The sequence below is a fragment of the Mugil cephalus genome, chromosome 21 (genome assembly GCF_022458985.1).
Source record: "Mugil cephalus isolate CIBA_MC_2020 chromosome 21, CIBA_Mcephalus_1.1, whole genome shotgun sequence".
NCBI lineage: Eukaryota > Metazoa > Chordata > Actinopteri > Mugiliformes > Mugilidae > Mugil > Mugil cephalus.
Window position 1 is genome coordinate 11,000,305 of NC_061790.1, and position 14,214 is coordinate 11,014,518.

Sequence of the window (14,214 nt, forward strand, 5' to 3'; positions counted from 1 at the left end):
TTCATCTGGGAGCTCAGGCTGAAAAATTGCATTTCTTGCATTTGAGCATATCTAAAGTATTTGCGTACCGTGCGCTACAGTATTCAGTCTCAGGCCTCGTGTACCTCGTGAAACGGAGGCCAAGAAAAGTAATAATTTTGCTGTTCCCAATTTAAATATCTAAAGCTGCGTTTTCCGTTTTGTATCTGAACCTCTTCTGTTGACTCTTTGCCAAGAATCTTCGTTGGATAGAGCTGCCATTCTTGTTACAGGCCTACTCCCTTTTCTCCTGTTTTTTTTTTTTTTTTTTTTTTTTTTCTGTTGATAAGGATTTCGTCTGAGGATTGTAACTTCACTTCAACGGGCAGTTTGTTCGATTTTTTTTTTAACTTTCTCATTTAGCAAAAATAAAATAAAAAATAATTAGAAAACAAAAACTTTCTCATAAAAAAAACTCATATTCCATGTTGCTTCTGAAACATACGCTCCGTCTCACACACACACACACACACACACACCCACAAACGGTTACGCAAAAGCTTTCTGTCACTGTGGTGCATCAGCTGTGGTCCAGCTGTTTGATGCATATTTACTTTTCAGTTTATTTATTTGACAGCAACAGTCTACAACTTCAGAGGTGAGAAGTGTAAATGTGGGTCAGAATTTGGGGCTTCACACTTTGCCGGCCAACAAGCGTCCACCACATAGAGTAATGCACATTTCGTCATCGCAGTCGACACAGTCGCCGTAGCCATTATCTCCCTAAGCTGCTAGAGTTTGAGGTACAGCGCGGTAACCGCCCAGCCAGTGACCATGTGAGCCGTGCTGCGGGCAAATAAAGGTATAACCAGACGCATCTGGGCTTTTCCAGGACTGATGACATCCAAAGCTATTTTTCCCACTTTTTACAACAAGGTTTTTTTTTTTTTTTCTCAGCTTTGGAATAAACACAGAGCAGATCCATCAGCTAAATGGGGGTCCTTATCTATTTCTTTCCCCCTGGATGCTAATTTAAGATAATAAACCCCGCAGATCATTTCTCTGCTGCTCCAAACTCACCGTCACCTCTGCTCCTCTCACACTCGCACACACATGGCCAGATGGGGCCGAGGGCTCGTACACACTCGCTCAGGCGCGCGGTCGCCGGGCCTTCCCTGAGGCGGCAGGTGTGTGTAAACTCTGTCTCTGCAGCGCAGTGAGGCCTCACATGGACGACGGCGAAACGTGTGTTTAAATAAGCAGTGGAAGGTGAAAAAAAAAAAAAAAAAAAACAGTGTCAGTGGCTTTTAAGTACACATAACGCTACATCTTTCAAACAAATGCCTGCAAACACGTGCGTAAAGGCGAAACGCGCGCGCACACACACACCCAGAGACTCATTTCTTTGTATGTCTAAGTTTAAACCCCTCGTTTATCTTCACCCCACGCCTTAAACACAGGTGTTTGGAGAGCGCACAGATGAGTCCGATGCCAGATATCATGATATCATGTAACTACATAAACTCATCTTCTCTTTCTTTCTCGCTGCCTCATACCCTCCTGATAATTTCCCACAGAAAATCCCCCTTCACTTATCACAAACACGCTCTAAAACGCTTCTTTTTGTCCCCTCACACCAGCTCAAGTCAATACGCGGATATTTATTTAGCTCAGAGACGGCGAGTCTCACGAGCGGGCCGGCCCTGGGATTTTTATTGAGCAAGAAGATAAAAAGGCGAGTCCTGCTCAGTGTCCATTAGGGCTAAAATGGCCAGAAGAGCGTCTGATGAAATGGAATAAACTGTTGTGGTTATCTTTGCTTTTCCCCGGCTGCTGCAGTGGAGAAGAGCCAGAGTAAATGAGAGAGGCTGAATGCATAAGCCCGAGGAACTACACAAACTCGAAACCATTCACACAATTACTAGCGCACACCCACGCACAAATCTACAGCTCCTTGGTATTGCCCATGTCTGTATTTATTCCTAACCATAACAGAGCCAGCAGATAATGGCTGATGGGACAGTCGTAAAAATATCCTGGCACAGTTCTGTTTGGATTAGGCCCTTCTCCCTCCTTTTTCTATCCCTCCATTGTGTTTTATTGCTTATTAAGCTCTTTTTTTCTATCTATCTATCTATCTATCTATCTATCTATCTATCTATCTATCTATCTATCTATCTATCTATCTATCTATCTATCTATCTATCTATCTATCTATCTATCTATCTATCTTAACATTACTAAAAAGAAAACACAGATAGCACATTCTTCTCTTGCTCTATTAGTGATACGTTTCGTGTTTATTTTGGAAGAGCGTGGTCCGCCTTATCAACAGAAACAGCGACCGGGTCTGCTTGTTTTCCCTCCAAACTAGAGTCTTTGTTTGCGTAAGATATAAAATGCTTGTCCAAATATGTTAAAAACTGAGCATGAGGGAGGGGAGGGGGGCAAAGCAAGACAAACAGAGAACAAAGGCAAAACATGTATCATCACAAGCGCTTCCTTGGTGGGGGGATTTGAACTCACAGACATGCACCCCCACCACACATACTGTTCAAACACGGGGATGAGCCGCAGAGCTTTATTAAACTCACCTTTTTTTTTTTTCTGAGAAAGTATGAGGAAAAAATGATGGCATTATGAGTATGTAAATTTGAATGGGTTTATGGGATGGGGTGTGTGTTGAATTGTTTACTTCCTGTTTTGTCTTTTCTGTACATGTCAGTATCTGTCAGTCCCTTCTAACCTGAGTAATACGACATATGATCTGACTGCACTTCCGAATAGCTTATAATAATAATTTGGAAACGAGATTTTATTATTCAGCCTTCAACACATTATGCAAACCCTCAAAAACTTTGTTTAAATGTTTGTTGTTTTAGACTTGGATCAGAGTGTGAGTATTGTCCTGTTTGAACATGCTTGGTGTAACCGGGGTGCTTACATTTGCAACTTGCTGGGAAATAAAAGATTAAAGCTGATGACGATTAGTGACGTGCGGATCGATGCTGAAACATCGATACTTCCGATACCAGGTCTTTAAGCTCTAAAATCGATTCTCAAATCAAAATATCGATACTTTCGATACGTCAACCATTCGAGGTAACGAAGGAGCACAGCGGAAAGTAACTAAACTATTCAGTTGTGGCAACACATGACCGCAACACAAACTGCAACATAGAGTACGAGAGATTTATGATGAGGAGGACAGAAGAGTAGAGCACAGTGTCAGAATTAAGATGCAAGATTTAATTTTATAGTATTCTTAATAGTTAAACAATAATTTATTTTAATGGCCTTATTATTTTTACTTATTTATTTTTTAGTGTTTGAAACGCCATTTTCACATATTTCGTCATGATTGTGTCATTTTATTTTTTTATTTATTTTTTATTTTTTGTATTAGTTCCGCTATATAGTAAATAAAGCCTTAATATACTTCAGAGCTGAAAATAAATAAATTACTCTGATGTCTTTATGAAGCTGTGATTTGAAATACACTACTCTTTTTAGGTTTACCACACACATTCGGATGTATTTACACGAAATATCGGTATCGGATCGGTATCACCGACACCAGCCTGAATTTTACTAAGTATCGGATCGGAAAGGAAATCGGTGACATCGTAAATCACTAATGATGATGGTTATGGTGTCTTACTGTATATATCTGCCCTCTTGATTGAAACTGCCCTCTAGTGGAAGAAAATATATGAATGCTGCTTTAAGTTTATTATCACATTTCGCTTTTCTTTTCTTTTAGACATCACAGACCTAACTGTTGGATTTCCTGTAATGGTGAAAATGCTTGAGTGAGTGACTAGTGAAGATAAAACTTCTCACATTTAAAGCAAACTTTTACCCACGACGCGCCGCTCTTTGGAGTCATGTTCAATTAGGTTTAAACTCAACAACAATGCAGCTGATTATTTCGGTAAACCCTCTGAACTCCGAACGAGGACATTGTGGGCCTGTAAAACGCTGATCCTCGTGTCTGATGAGGATGGGAGGCCGATATTTTATATCTCTGCGGAGGAAGGGGAATACAATATATCTGACACAGCTTTATTGGCTTACTGTTTAATGACTTCCTGTGCCGAGTTCGACTCAGAAAGACGGAGGGAGTCTAGCTAACTGGAAATAAGTTTTTTTTTTCAAATACATTTCTGTCTGGGTTTGGACTCTCTTTGAACTACAGTATATACAATCTATACCTGTGTCTGCTGCTCACACCAAAAGCCGATTCCTCACTGCTCTTTATCAACCACTTTCATCATCATCTGGAGAGACTGTAAAGTAAATGCCTCTTCAACATGATAAGTATATGACCTTGTCCATGTATTCCTTAGTGTACCTCTGTCTCTCTCTGGATGGCTAAGATGGGGTTACTAATGAGCAAATGTTCTGATGATGAAGCATTTTTCCAAGAAACTTTTCTCCCAAACGCCCGTGGCCTTTGGATGACTCCCCAAGGAGACCATTAATTTAGATATCAGTGTGCATGTGTGTGTGTGTGTCTGTGTGTGTGTGTGTGTACACGAGCATGGCGTATTGGAGCGGGAGATTTTTTTGTTGCTTTCTTTTATCACACACAAGATACAAGTGTGTTTAAGATCAATTAGAAATAGTTTGCACGTCCCCGAACTGGCAACAATACCACACACTATCCAAATAATTCTCTCTAAATCTTAGCCGCTAAAAACACAACAGCCCTTATCACACACCCCCCTTCTCCTGACATCATTCTACACCTTCACCCCAACTCGCTCCCCAAATGCCACCCCAAAACATCCTTCTATGTCAACGCCTCCCACCCCCATTCCACCCACATTCAGAGCCTCACCATGTGCGCTAGTGTGCACACACTCACACGCTAGCGCACATGCTAACGCACATTCAGAAAAGTGTGAATCTTTTTTTTTTTGTCTCTCCACTCTCAGCGTACATGCAGACACACGGGTTAAGACGAGCAGTGACAATGATGCATTGCGAGCTGATTGCGGGCGCGCGTTATCTCGAAGGGCGACTAGGTGTGTAATTGAAGTAAACTCAAGAAACTCCCCCCTCCCAACTCCTGCAGTGTGGCTTTTCGCTGTGATTGTGAGGTGCCGCTCCGATGGTCTCCTCCACGTTCTTACGACAGTTTGTTTTCAGAGCGCTCTGTTTTCTAGAGCGAGAGGAAGGAACCACTCCACACGGCTTACAGCAACTCCTTCCCTATCCAAACACTGGCTGTCTGTCGGCCTGAGATGCGCTGACAAAATGGCCTCTTCTCTCCGGCAGTTATTGTTTTGTTTTGTTGTTGTTGTTGTTATTTTTTTTTTTTTGATCTTTGTCAGTGAAAAACTGCAAAAATAGTTTGCGCAATCGCCTTTTCGTTTTTAATGTGACACCTTATCAAAGCTGAGCTAATTCAAATTTTCAATAAAAAGTCAAGTTAGTTTCAAAGAGTTTTTTATAGTAATGATGTTTATGTCTTAGAGTGTAAGTCTGTTGGCTTCATTATTTTTTGCATTGTTGTTTCACATTTTATTATTTGTATATAGTGTTGCGAGTCCATGAAACGTAATTTTATTCTACTGTGCACTCAGCATGAAAAGCCACAATTTAAATCTCGCCTTTATGTGTGCGCAAACAAACTGTCTTAATTTTGATGATGCAAATTGACAAAAGAACCAAAAGAAATGTGTTTTGTTGTTTTGCCAGATGGTTGTAATCCATAAAGTACTCCACGGCCTGCAAATGATCACAAGTGAAAGCATGCAATCTCTTCTCTCATGTTGTATCACTACTAGCAATGTTTGCTATTCTATTATCTGTGCTAATAATCTAAAAACATCCCTACGCTGCAGTTTGCATGTTTCCTATTAACAAGTGTCAAACTTCTGTGCCCCACTTTTTTACAGCCTTATTCCACCTCCCTTCTGAACATGGCAGGTGCTTTTTCTGCAGACTGGATCTGTATCAGATGATGCTCGGTGCCACGTCACCGTTTCCCAAACCAGTCTAAACATGGCTTTAGCGGGGAAGTCCATAACAGTTTTGCAGGTGTGTTAACGTTAGGGCAGTAAATCTGGCGCGATGAGTGCCGGAGCGACTGTCTCTCAGTGTCACCTCTTAGTCTCTTTGTAGAAACTCATTTTTGTTTGACTGACTGTCACAGCTTTGTCTTTCGGCTTTGATTGCGTTAATCTACCGTATTCTCTTCCACATTTAGGTGAGAGAACAGTGAAGAATCGAGTGATCGAGTCTAAATAAAAATGGAAAAACTAACTGCTGCGCCTATGTTTGTGTGAATTTCAGATTTCCCTTTTCATCAAGGAAAAGCTGTCCCCAACATAATCCATACTAACATCTCTGTTTAGGACTTCAAGGATTTGTGCATATGTGTCCACAAACCTGCTTACAAATATTTCTGTGTAAGGGTGTCTATAAATTTGGGTGAGTGTGCTGGCCGTGCCCCTGATGCCTGGCTGACTGTAAGAAAGGAGCTGATATAAACAGGCCTGGTCGTTCCCATGTCTCTGTTTACACTGGGAGACCCCAGAGCAGCACTACCAGAGCACTGGATTCCCTCTGCAAGGCGAACTCACACACTATCCATCTCTGTCTCATACAGAAACACTTACTCTCACATGCAGCACATGCAGATACTGTATATGCGAAGCAAAGTGGAAATTTGCCTGCGCACATATCAAATGGGACGTGCACTTCAAAGTTTCAGCTTTTTTTTTCTCTTTCTTTCTTTTTTTTTTGTCCTGTCCAGCCTCGAAGCCGTGTCCTATCTGGTGTGATCGTTTTCTCATCCTTTTTAGTTCCTGGAGAAAAGAACAACAACTGGTAAACATTTGACTATCTGACACAGAGTTCCCACAAAGCCGTCAGCCCGATGCTCATCTCGGTTTTACAACACTGCCGCGAAAGGCTCTCAAAAGCTTTTACTTCGCTCTCTAAGTCCCTCTGAAATGGTCCTGTGATGTACGCCCAACATAAACAGAACACTGGGGTCCTAACAAACACCCCTAGTTTACAGGCAACAGTGACTTTTCCCCCAGCAGCACATCTCTGCAAAGAACACAGAAAACTGCAATGTTGCCATGATATTGTTCCACTAAACATAATGTTTGTTCACGAATCTGAACTACGGTACTGATTGATCCAAATTCTGATCCAAATTATCCTCACACACACACACACACACACACACACACACATACAGTCACACAAATGCAAATATTCCCAGAAGCATGGAAACTGATTTATCCCTCACTTTCTCTTAGTCACTCCTTTTTTCTTTTCTTTTTTTTGACACACGCACACACACAAAGCAGTTACAGTGATTGACCGTCTATTTATTCTTAGACATAGCTGCATCTCTTAAGGCGTAAGTGCTCGCATCTGTGGGTTTACATGCTGTGTCTTATGACCTAATGGGAATAAGAGCATTGTTCCTCTGGGAAGAGGCTGCCCCAGTGATATGCAGCCCAACAAACTGTAAACATACTCCTGAACGCCCTGCGTCAGCACACACAGCGCACACAAACACACACGCACACACACACAACAGCAGTGCCAGTGGTCTGACTTCCCTAACCTGCTCTAAATCTAAACCTTTATAGTAAACATCTTAGGACATCTGAACGAGGCTCTTGTGCGGGATGGATGTGAATTACAAGGCTATATTTCACCAAGAGAAGAAGCCCGGGAGGATTAGATGAGAGGAGGAAAGAGACAATTTGGTTACCAGGGAGGAAGAACAATAACAACAAGGCTGAATCATAAAGAAGTTATTTTTCTGTTTTCTTTGGGAGTGGGCCAGGCAGGAGAAGTGTTTGCAGTGGCCTGAGATGAAGAGCAGCACACAATGCTCAGATGTTCATAAGCAAAGCGATAAATCCCGGATATGCACACAAACAAACACGCGAAATATGTGCACATACACACAAAGGCACATTCGGACCTGTGTTTAGTTTAAGCAATTTTCGTGTGATTCTTATCCGTTTAAAGTTTATAAAGTGTTGTGCACGGTTGCATAAAATGGAGAAAATCTAATGAGCTTTAAACTCGACGGGCCAACACAAATGTTCATGAAGTCATCATCAGTCTGCCTAAAAGTCACGGTCAGAGAGTGACAGCGAGCAGACACCTTCAAGACGGTATTCATTGACTGAATTCATTCATGAGCCACGGGAGCGGCTGCAAATTCTCTCATTGATAACACAAACATTCCCAGCCGCCTACAAACTTTACTCCTTCTCCTCTTTTGTAGCCGGTCCAGAATCCCCAGTGGAGCATTTACACACCAGATGTGCTCATTTTCCTTGGAGATGTCACACTAATCCACGTAGCTAAATGTCATTATGTTATAAATACTGAAAAAGGTTACACATTGTTGTCTGGAAATGGTGTTAACATAAGCCCGTTAAGTGTAATATTGGCAGGCGTGGACGATTACAAAGACAAAGTTGTGAACACAGAACCTTGCGAGATCCAGTAAGCATTTTAACCCTTACTTACACTTGAGAGATGTCATTTTTATTAACTCAAATGTTAATAAGAACAAGTTTAACAATAATAACAAGTTGTTAATCCAGCAATTTAGCAAATTATAGTGTAGAAGACTGATCTCTTCTTAAAATGAGACAATATTATTTAATGTTTCCTAATAAGAAAATTATTCAAATGCTGGCACAAGATACTGACTTTGGTTCAGTTTACTTCTTGCAGTACAAGTATTTCTCATGAAATATAAATCATGTTCTTCAAGCTTATGATTAATTATGATTCATTTATTCTCTTTCATTTTTCGAGGTTTCTCAGTTCATAATATATTTCAATTTACAGAAAAATGTCACACCAAGTCTTTTTTTTTTGCTTTATAAACATAAATCACTATAACAAAAGTAATCTACGCTCATCTTACTAAATATAAAGAAACTGAAACAATTTAGTGAGGAAGTGATCCACCTCAGTTTTACCTACTTCTAAAAAAAACATATATAAAAAACATATAAAAACATATATATAACATATATACAAACATATATATAGATACTTAATCCTTTATATTTTTATGTTTGTACCTTTGTCTTCTCTTCAGTTTACAGTTTTTTTTTTTTTTCAAAATTTCAACTGATATTTTTTTTGGCACAACGAGCTATATTTGTACAATTGTGTTACTAGTCCTCTTTTTCCTGTGAAACTACTAAAATACAACATGATGGCTGTGGTGCTACAGTCAAGCAACCCATAGTAAAATAGATTTGTTCATACTTTCATTTTGAAAGTTGCATCCGGAAGTTGACGTTAGTCTGAAGTTCACTGAGTCAACTGGTTTTATTTTGAAACATGAACCCGGAAAGTGAGATGTTTGCTGGACGTTTGTCTGCAGAGGAAGGGGTTTGTCCACTAATCTTACCAGTGACTGACTTTCTTTTATATCTCTCACATCACTGAGCTAGCTAAAGCGTTAGGTGAAGACTTGTAGCACACGTTTCCGATGCACATCTGTTGCCATAATGTTGCAAAGCCACCAGGAGCTGCCTCTTGCTGTGTGCAGCGTTAGCCTGCTAGCATGTTAGCCCGTTAGCTAGCGCCGCTAACAACTTTTCATTCATTACAGCCTCTGGACTCCTCTTTGTTGCTAGCAAACGAGTAGCGTTCTTCACAGCATTAGCTGGCTGGGCAGGTGTGAGAAGTCGTCAACTCTTTGTTTTGTGTTATTTTGGAAAAGGGGTCTAGTCACAACAGCAGCTTTGCACGGAATTGGTTTGCTATTAAATAGCTGTTGACAGTCGGCTGATTGTGTAGGCTAAGTTACCTAGCATCATTTCCCCAAACAAACTCTGTGGTTGCGTTACTTACTTGCAGTTAATAACAGTCAAAAACAGATGCACCAGCTATAATGTAATCAACGTGACATGTCTGAAACTGTGATGGTTTTCACGTGTTTAGGAGATGAATTGCCAGCCTTTTATTTCTCCTCGGGGGGTTTTTGTTTTCCATTTACCTTAGCAATAGCCACAGATAGTAGCTAACACATTAGCCTGCATCACAGGAAATAGGCTAACGTTGACACTGTGCAGAAAGAATAACATTATTTGCAAGTACATTTAAATGTTTCTTCGTTTTTCAGATGTCTACTTGACTCACAGTCCAGCACCTCCAGTAAATGTGAACCACTCGGCTGAAGTGTCAAAAGAATTGGTGCTGCAACTGAGGTGACAGTCCCCCACAGTTTGGCTTGAAACAGCATAGATCCACACATACAATAGGGCTGGAAGCTAATGCTATTTATGAAAGCAACAAAAGCATGATGGCTGTAATACGTTTCAGATATTACTGGTGGCCTTATATTTGTGGGGAAAAAAAGTTTGTAAATATTTGACATGTTCTCTTTTTTTTATTGCTTTAGCTTCCCTTGCTTTTTTCTCCATTGTGTGAAATCATGGTACTGGTGGCGTTAGCGATGGCTGTGTGAGAAGAAAGCTCCCGTGGTCCTCTTGCTGCACCGCACACTTCCTCATGGATTCCAGCAATGATGAGGCACTTGATATCATTATCACCAATGTGGTGGCAACCTTCAGGACCAGGTGTCATCTTAACCTGCGCACTATTGCCTTAGAGGGAATCAATGTGATCTACAAACCAGAAGTAGGGGTAAGGAAACCAGCGTCTGGGAAAGAGGGACGCCCGCGTTTATATTAAGGATTAAAGTGGTCCATGCTGGGTCGTTGAAAATTTCTGCACTTATTAATGTGTATATATATTTATTATTTTTTTTTATTTTTTTTTCAGAAAGTCTTAATGAAACTCCGTAAACCTACGATAACGGCCTCAATCTGGTCCTCAGGGAAGATCATCTGCACTGGAGCAACAAGGTAGACACTTCCACAAAATACCCACACACACACATACACTAGTAATATACACCTTCACACACCAGTGCCTAGCACTGGGACCAGCTCAGGATTCAGTGTCTGAACAGTGATCACTCTGTTAACGTACTGGTTCACAAACAAACCTAACAGATGCTCACGCGGTTTCTGGTTAAAGTCTCAATTTTGCACAACAAAATGTATGACTAATGTATTAAAGTTGTATTGTCTCTCGTTAATTCTCTTCTAGCGAGGATGAGGCAAAGCTGGGTGCTCGCAGGTTAGCGCGCTGTCTTCAGAAGCTAGGCTTCAAGGTGAGAATAACTCACACAGCTCCTCCACTTTTAATGCATTCGAATTCAGATGTGATTGTAAATGAAATTGTCATGCCCATGTAACACTCATTTTGTAACGTTTCCCAGGTATTGCATTGTATTAGCTACATTATTATTGACATATTAAGTCAGTTTAACTTTAAGTTTCACAAGATAGCATGATCTCTTATGTCCACTTCACACAGAGTAAGAGTAGTATAGTATAATGCAAACAACAACAAATCATGACTAAGAAACATTCTGTTATAATGTACAGCATAACTCTATTCTGCTACTACATTTAATGCAAAATGACTGGCTTTAGCACAAATGCTAACTTATAGATATGCAGTTCTTAAAGCCATAAGACTAAAAGAATAGTCTTCCACAAAGAAGTCTGCATCTGTAACTGTTTTCATACATGTGTTTGTGTGTTTGTTCAGGTGAGATTTTCAGCTTTCAGAGTTGTCAATGTGCTGGCAGTGTGCTCCATGCCGTTTTCGGTCCACCTTATAGACTTCACCAAGAACAACAGACCCATTGCCAGGTAACACAGCACCGCACATCTCTATCACTTCAATGGCACCAATTAGAATCGTCATAAAATCAATATACAGAGATCATATGTTATACTTACTCTACTCACATGTCAGTCAATAATGTCCCATTCCCTTCCCAATATTTCACGACGCTTACTTCAGTTTAGTAGCTTTAACATGTACAGGGTTTACATGTACATGATCCTCTTTTTGCCTTTCTTTTTGGGTGCATTGTGAATTCTCTAGTTCTCTAGTTCTTTGTTAGTATAGGGTGACCTCTAGTGGCTGTGACACTGCTTAGCGCTTCAATGTGCACTTGGCACAGCTGTAACGAATATAAGCTGACTTGGCAGTTCATAAGGTACACTAGTGAAAACAAACACAGTGTAATACAATGGTTCACCACTTAATATTGTCTTTGTGAAGGCCATGGTATTTACAGAGCTGTTGTTTCAGTTGTGTTTTCATTTTAGAGGTGGTGGTTTATAGTAATATTGAATTGTATTGCGTTGAACTGGCACCGCATTATATATGATTTTATTATATTTTGGCAACCACATTTTAGTCACTGGTCTTGGCTAAACAATAACAATATATATTTTTTTACAGACATTGGTGTATTTGAATGCATTCATTTTCACTAGTGCAGCAGCATGTGATACAGTGAAATCCAAAAAGGTGTATGCTCTCTTCTACTGTGCATGAGCCTGTAGTGAAAATAACCCCGTGTTTGTGTTTCATCAGTTATGAGCCCGAGCTCCATCCTGCTGCTACGTACAGGATTAAAAACCTAAAAGCTACTATACAAGTGTTTTCTACTGGCAGCATCACAGTCACAGGTATGCCACTCACACACACACACACACACACACTCTTAACCTCCTTTTCATACAGCTTCAGGGTACACCAGCTTAACGGATTGAGGTCATGTTGACATAATGCACTCGATAAAACCAGAAAAGCGGGTTGTAAATAATCCAATTCCTTTAAGAATTTTACTCAAGAATGCATTACAATAAACCTGATCCACATAAGGAAGTTGTGTTTTGATGTTGACATGTTGTTATTTGCTATTCTCTTTATATCTGTGTGCATTTTTCTTTATTTTTTTTATTTTATTTGAGTCAGAAATAGTTTAATGTTGTTGCATCCTTCTACACGGGGGGTTTAGGACCAAATGTGCAGAATGTGGCGACAGCAGTGGAGCAGGTCTACCCACTACTGTTTGAGTGTAAGAAACCCCTGCACCGAAAACCATGAGAGAGGACAAGAGGGCCGATGAGGAAGCACCTTATCCTTGGATTTGCTCGTTTATGTCGCGACATGGTGACAAAAAACGTCTCACACAATTAACGGACTGAACATCCTGACATCGTGTTGCAGTTTCCTTTTCACAGAATTTTAATGTTGTCGTGGAGTTGTTGGGATCTTGTGATTTTAACAGCCTAAACCTGCAAATGTCTTCCACACTTGCTGTAATCCTTCAGACGAACCGAAACGGCTCCTCCATCAGACGGCGTCTCTTTTTATTTGCTCTGGGCGTTTTTTTTGCATGGACACACAAAATACCAGCTTTCAACAATGTAACTATTTTAATGTTTAACATTAATTACAAAAGAGTCTGTTTGTTGAGACTGAGTTGCCTCTAACCTCCAACTATATAATCAACAATTCGTCCAATGTTCCACCTTGGAAAAATCTCCGTCCTCGGCTCACGACGAAACATCCTCTCGGTTTTTACCATGGCAGGCTGAGCCGCTGAGTCAGACTAGTAGACTGTTACACAAAGTGTTTGGTTTTCCTGTTTTTTTTGGTTATACGTTTGTGGCATTAATTTCAGAACACACGCATCTTCATTCCTTGTCCTTTCCTAACTTTGAAGTCTTTTCCATGTGTTAAAGTTGGAAATGTTCTTATGCTTCAGCAAAATGTGCAAATATGATCGTTGTCCTATATGTTTTGGAACTTCGCTCCACTTTTCAAATTAGCTCCCATTCAAAATGTGTTTTCTTTTTAAAGGGTATTCAAACAGTAATCGGCTGTATAAGCAGCGAACAGAGACGGTAGGCACTTGATGCGGAACAGTAAACGACTCATCATTTCAAAACCATCACCACCACTCTATGAAGTCAAATCATGCGGCGGCAGTAAAACTTATTTTGATGTGCCCGTGAACATGCCCGTGTCGAGAGGCCTTGACCTGAGGATTAGGATATCGTCTGAAAAACAAATCTGCTTTTTAGTTGAAGTGATTTTTACGGTAGCGTAGCTGCTGACAGATCTGTTGGGCTCTGCATACATAGAGCGAACATATGTGTGTGTGTGTACATTATAAATGCATCTGATAGGAAATATGTCGACAGAAACTTTGATATGTTGTCTTATGTGCGTGGGATGGATTACTTTTTGGAGTAGTGTCAGCAGAAGATTTGTGACACTTGAATTTTTGTATTTCGTAAAAAATAAAGTTCTGTTTAAACAGACAAACACAGGACTCAAGTTTTATGTTCAAGTATTAGTCAAAGT

General features: G+C 40.3%; 1 protein-coding gene across 3 annotated transcripts; it reads left to right on the forward strand.

Moving 5' to 3' along the window:
- Positions 1–9,307: 9,307 nt before the first annotated feature.
- On the forward strand, positions 9,308–14,171 carry tbpl1 (TBP-like 1). Of its 3 annotated transcripts, none has more exons than XM_047573883.1 (8): positions 9,308–9,357; positions 10,094–10,178; positions 10,373–10,617; positions 10,756–10,838; positions 11,086–11,149; positions 11,593–11,696; positions 12,433–12,527; positions 12,860–14,171. In XM_047573883.1, the coding sequence occupies exons 3-8, from the start codon at positions 10,483–10,485 to the stop codon at positions 12,946–12,948; spliced, it is 570 nt and encodes a 189-aa protein (XP_047429839.1). In that variant the 5' UTR covers positions 9,308–9,357; positions 10,094–10,178; positions 10,373–10,482; the 3' UTR covers positions 12,949–14,171. The 3 variants fall into 3 exon arrangements, with proteins under 3 accessions (XP_047429839.1, XP_047429838.1, XP_047429840.1); XM_047573882.1 differs by having other exon boundaries at positions 9,314–9,378; XM_047573884.1 differs by lacking the exon at positions 9,308–9,357 and adding an exon at positions 9,392–9,646.
- The last annotated feature ends 43 nt before the right edge of the window (positions 14,172–14,214 follow it).

Bases quoted from the DNA above. Each gene is read 5' to 3' on its own strand.
- tbpl1 (XM_047573883.1), top strand. From the start codon at position 10,483: ATGGATTCCAGCAATGATGAGGCACTTGATATCATTATCACCAATGTG. The intron at 10,618-10,755 runs GTAAGGAAACCA...TTTTTTTTTCAG, and splicing joins TCTACAAACCAGAAGTAGGG to AAAGTCTTAATGAAACTCCG. The intron at 11,697-12,432 runs GTAACACAGCAC...GTGTTTCATCAG, and splicing joins AACAACAGACCCATTGCCAG to TTATGAGCCCGAGCTCCATC.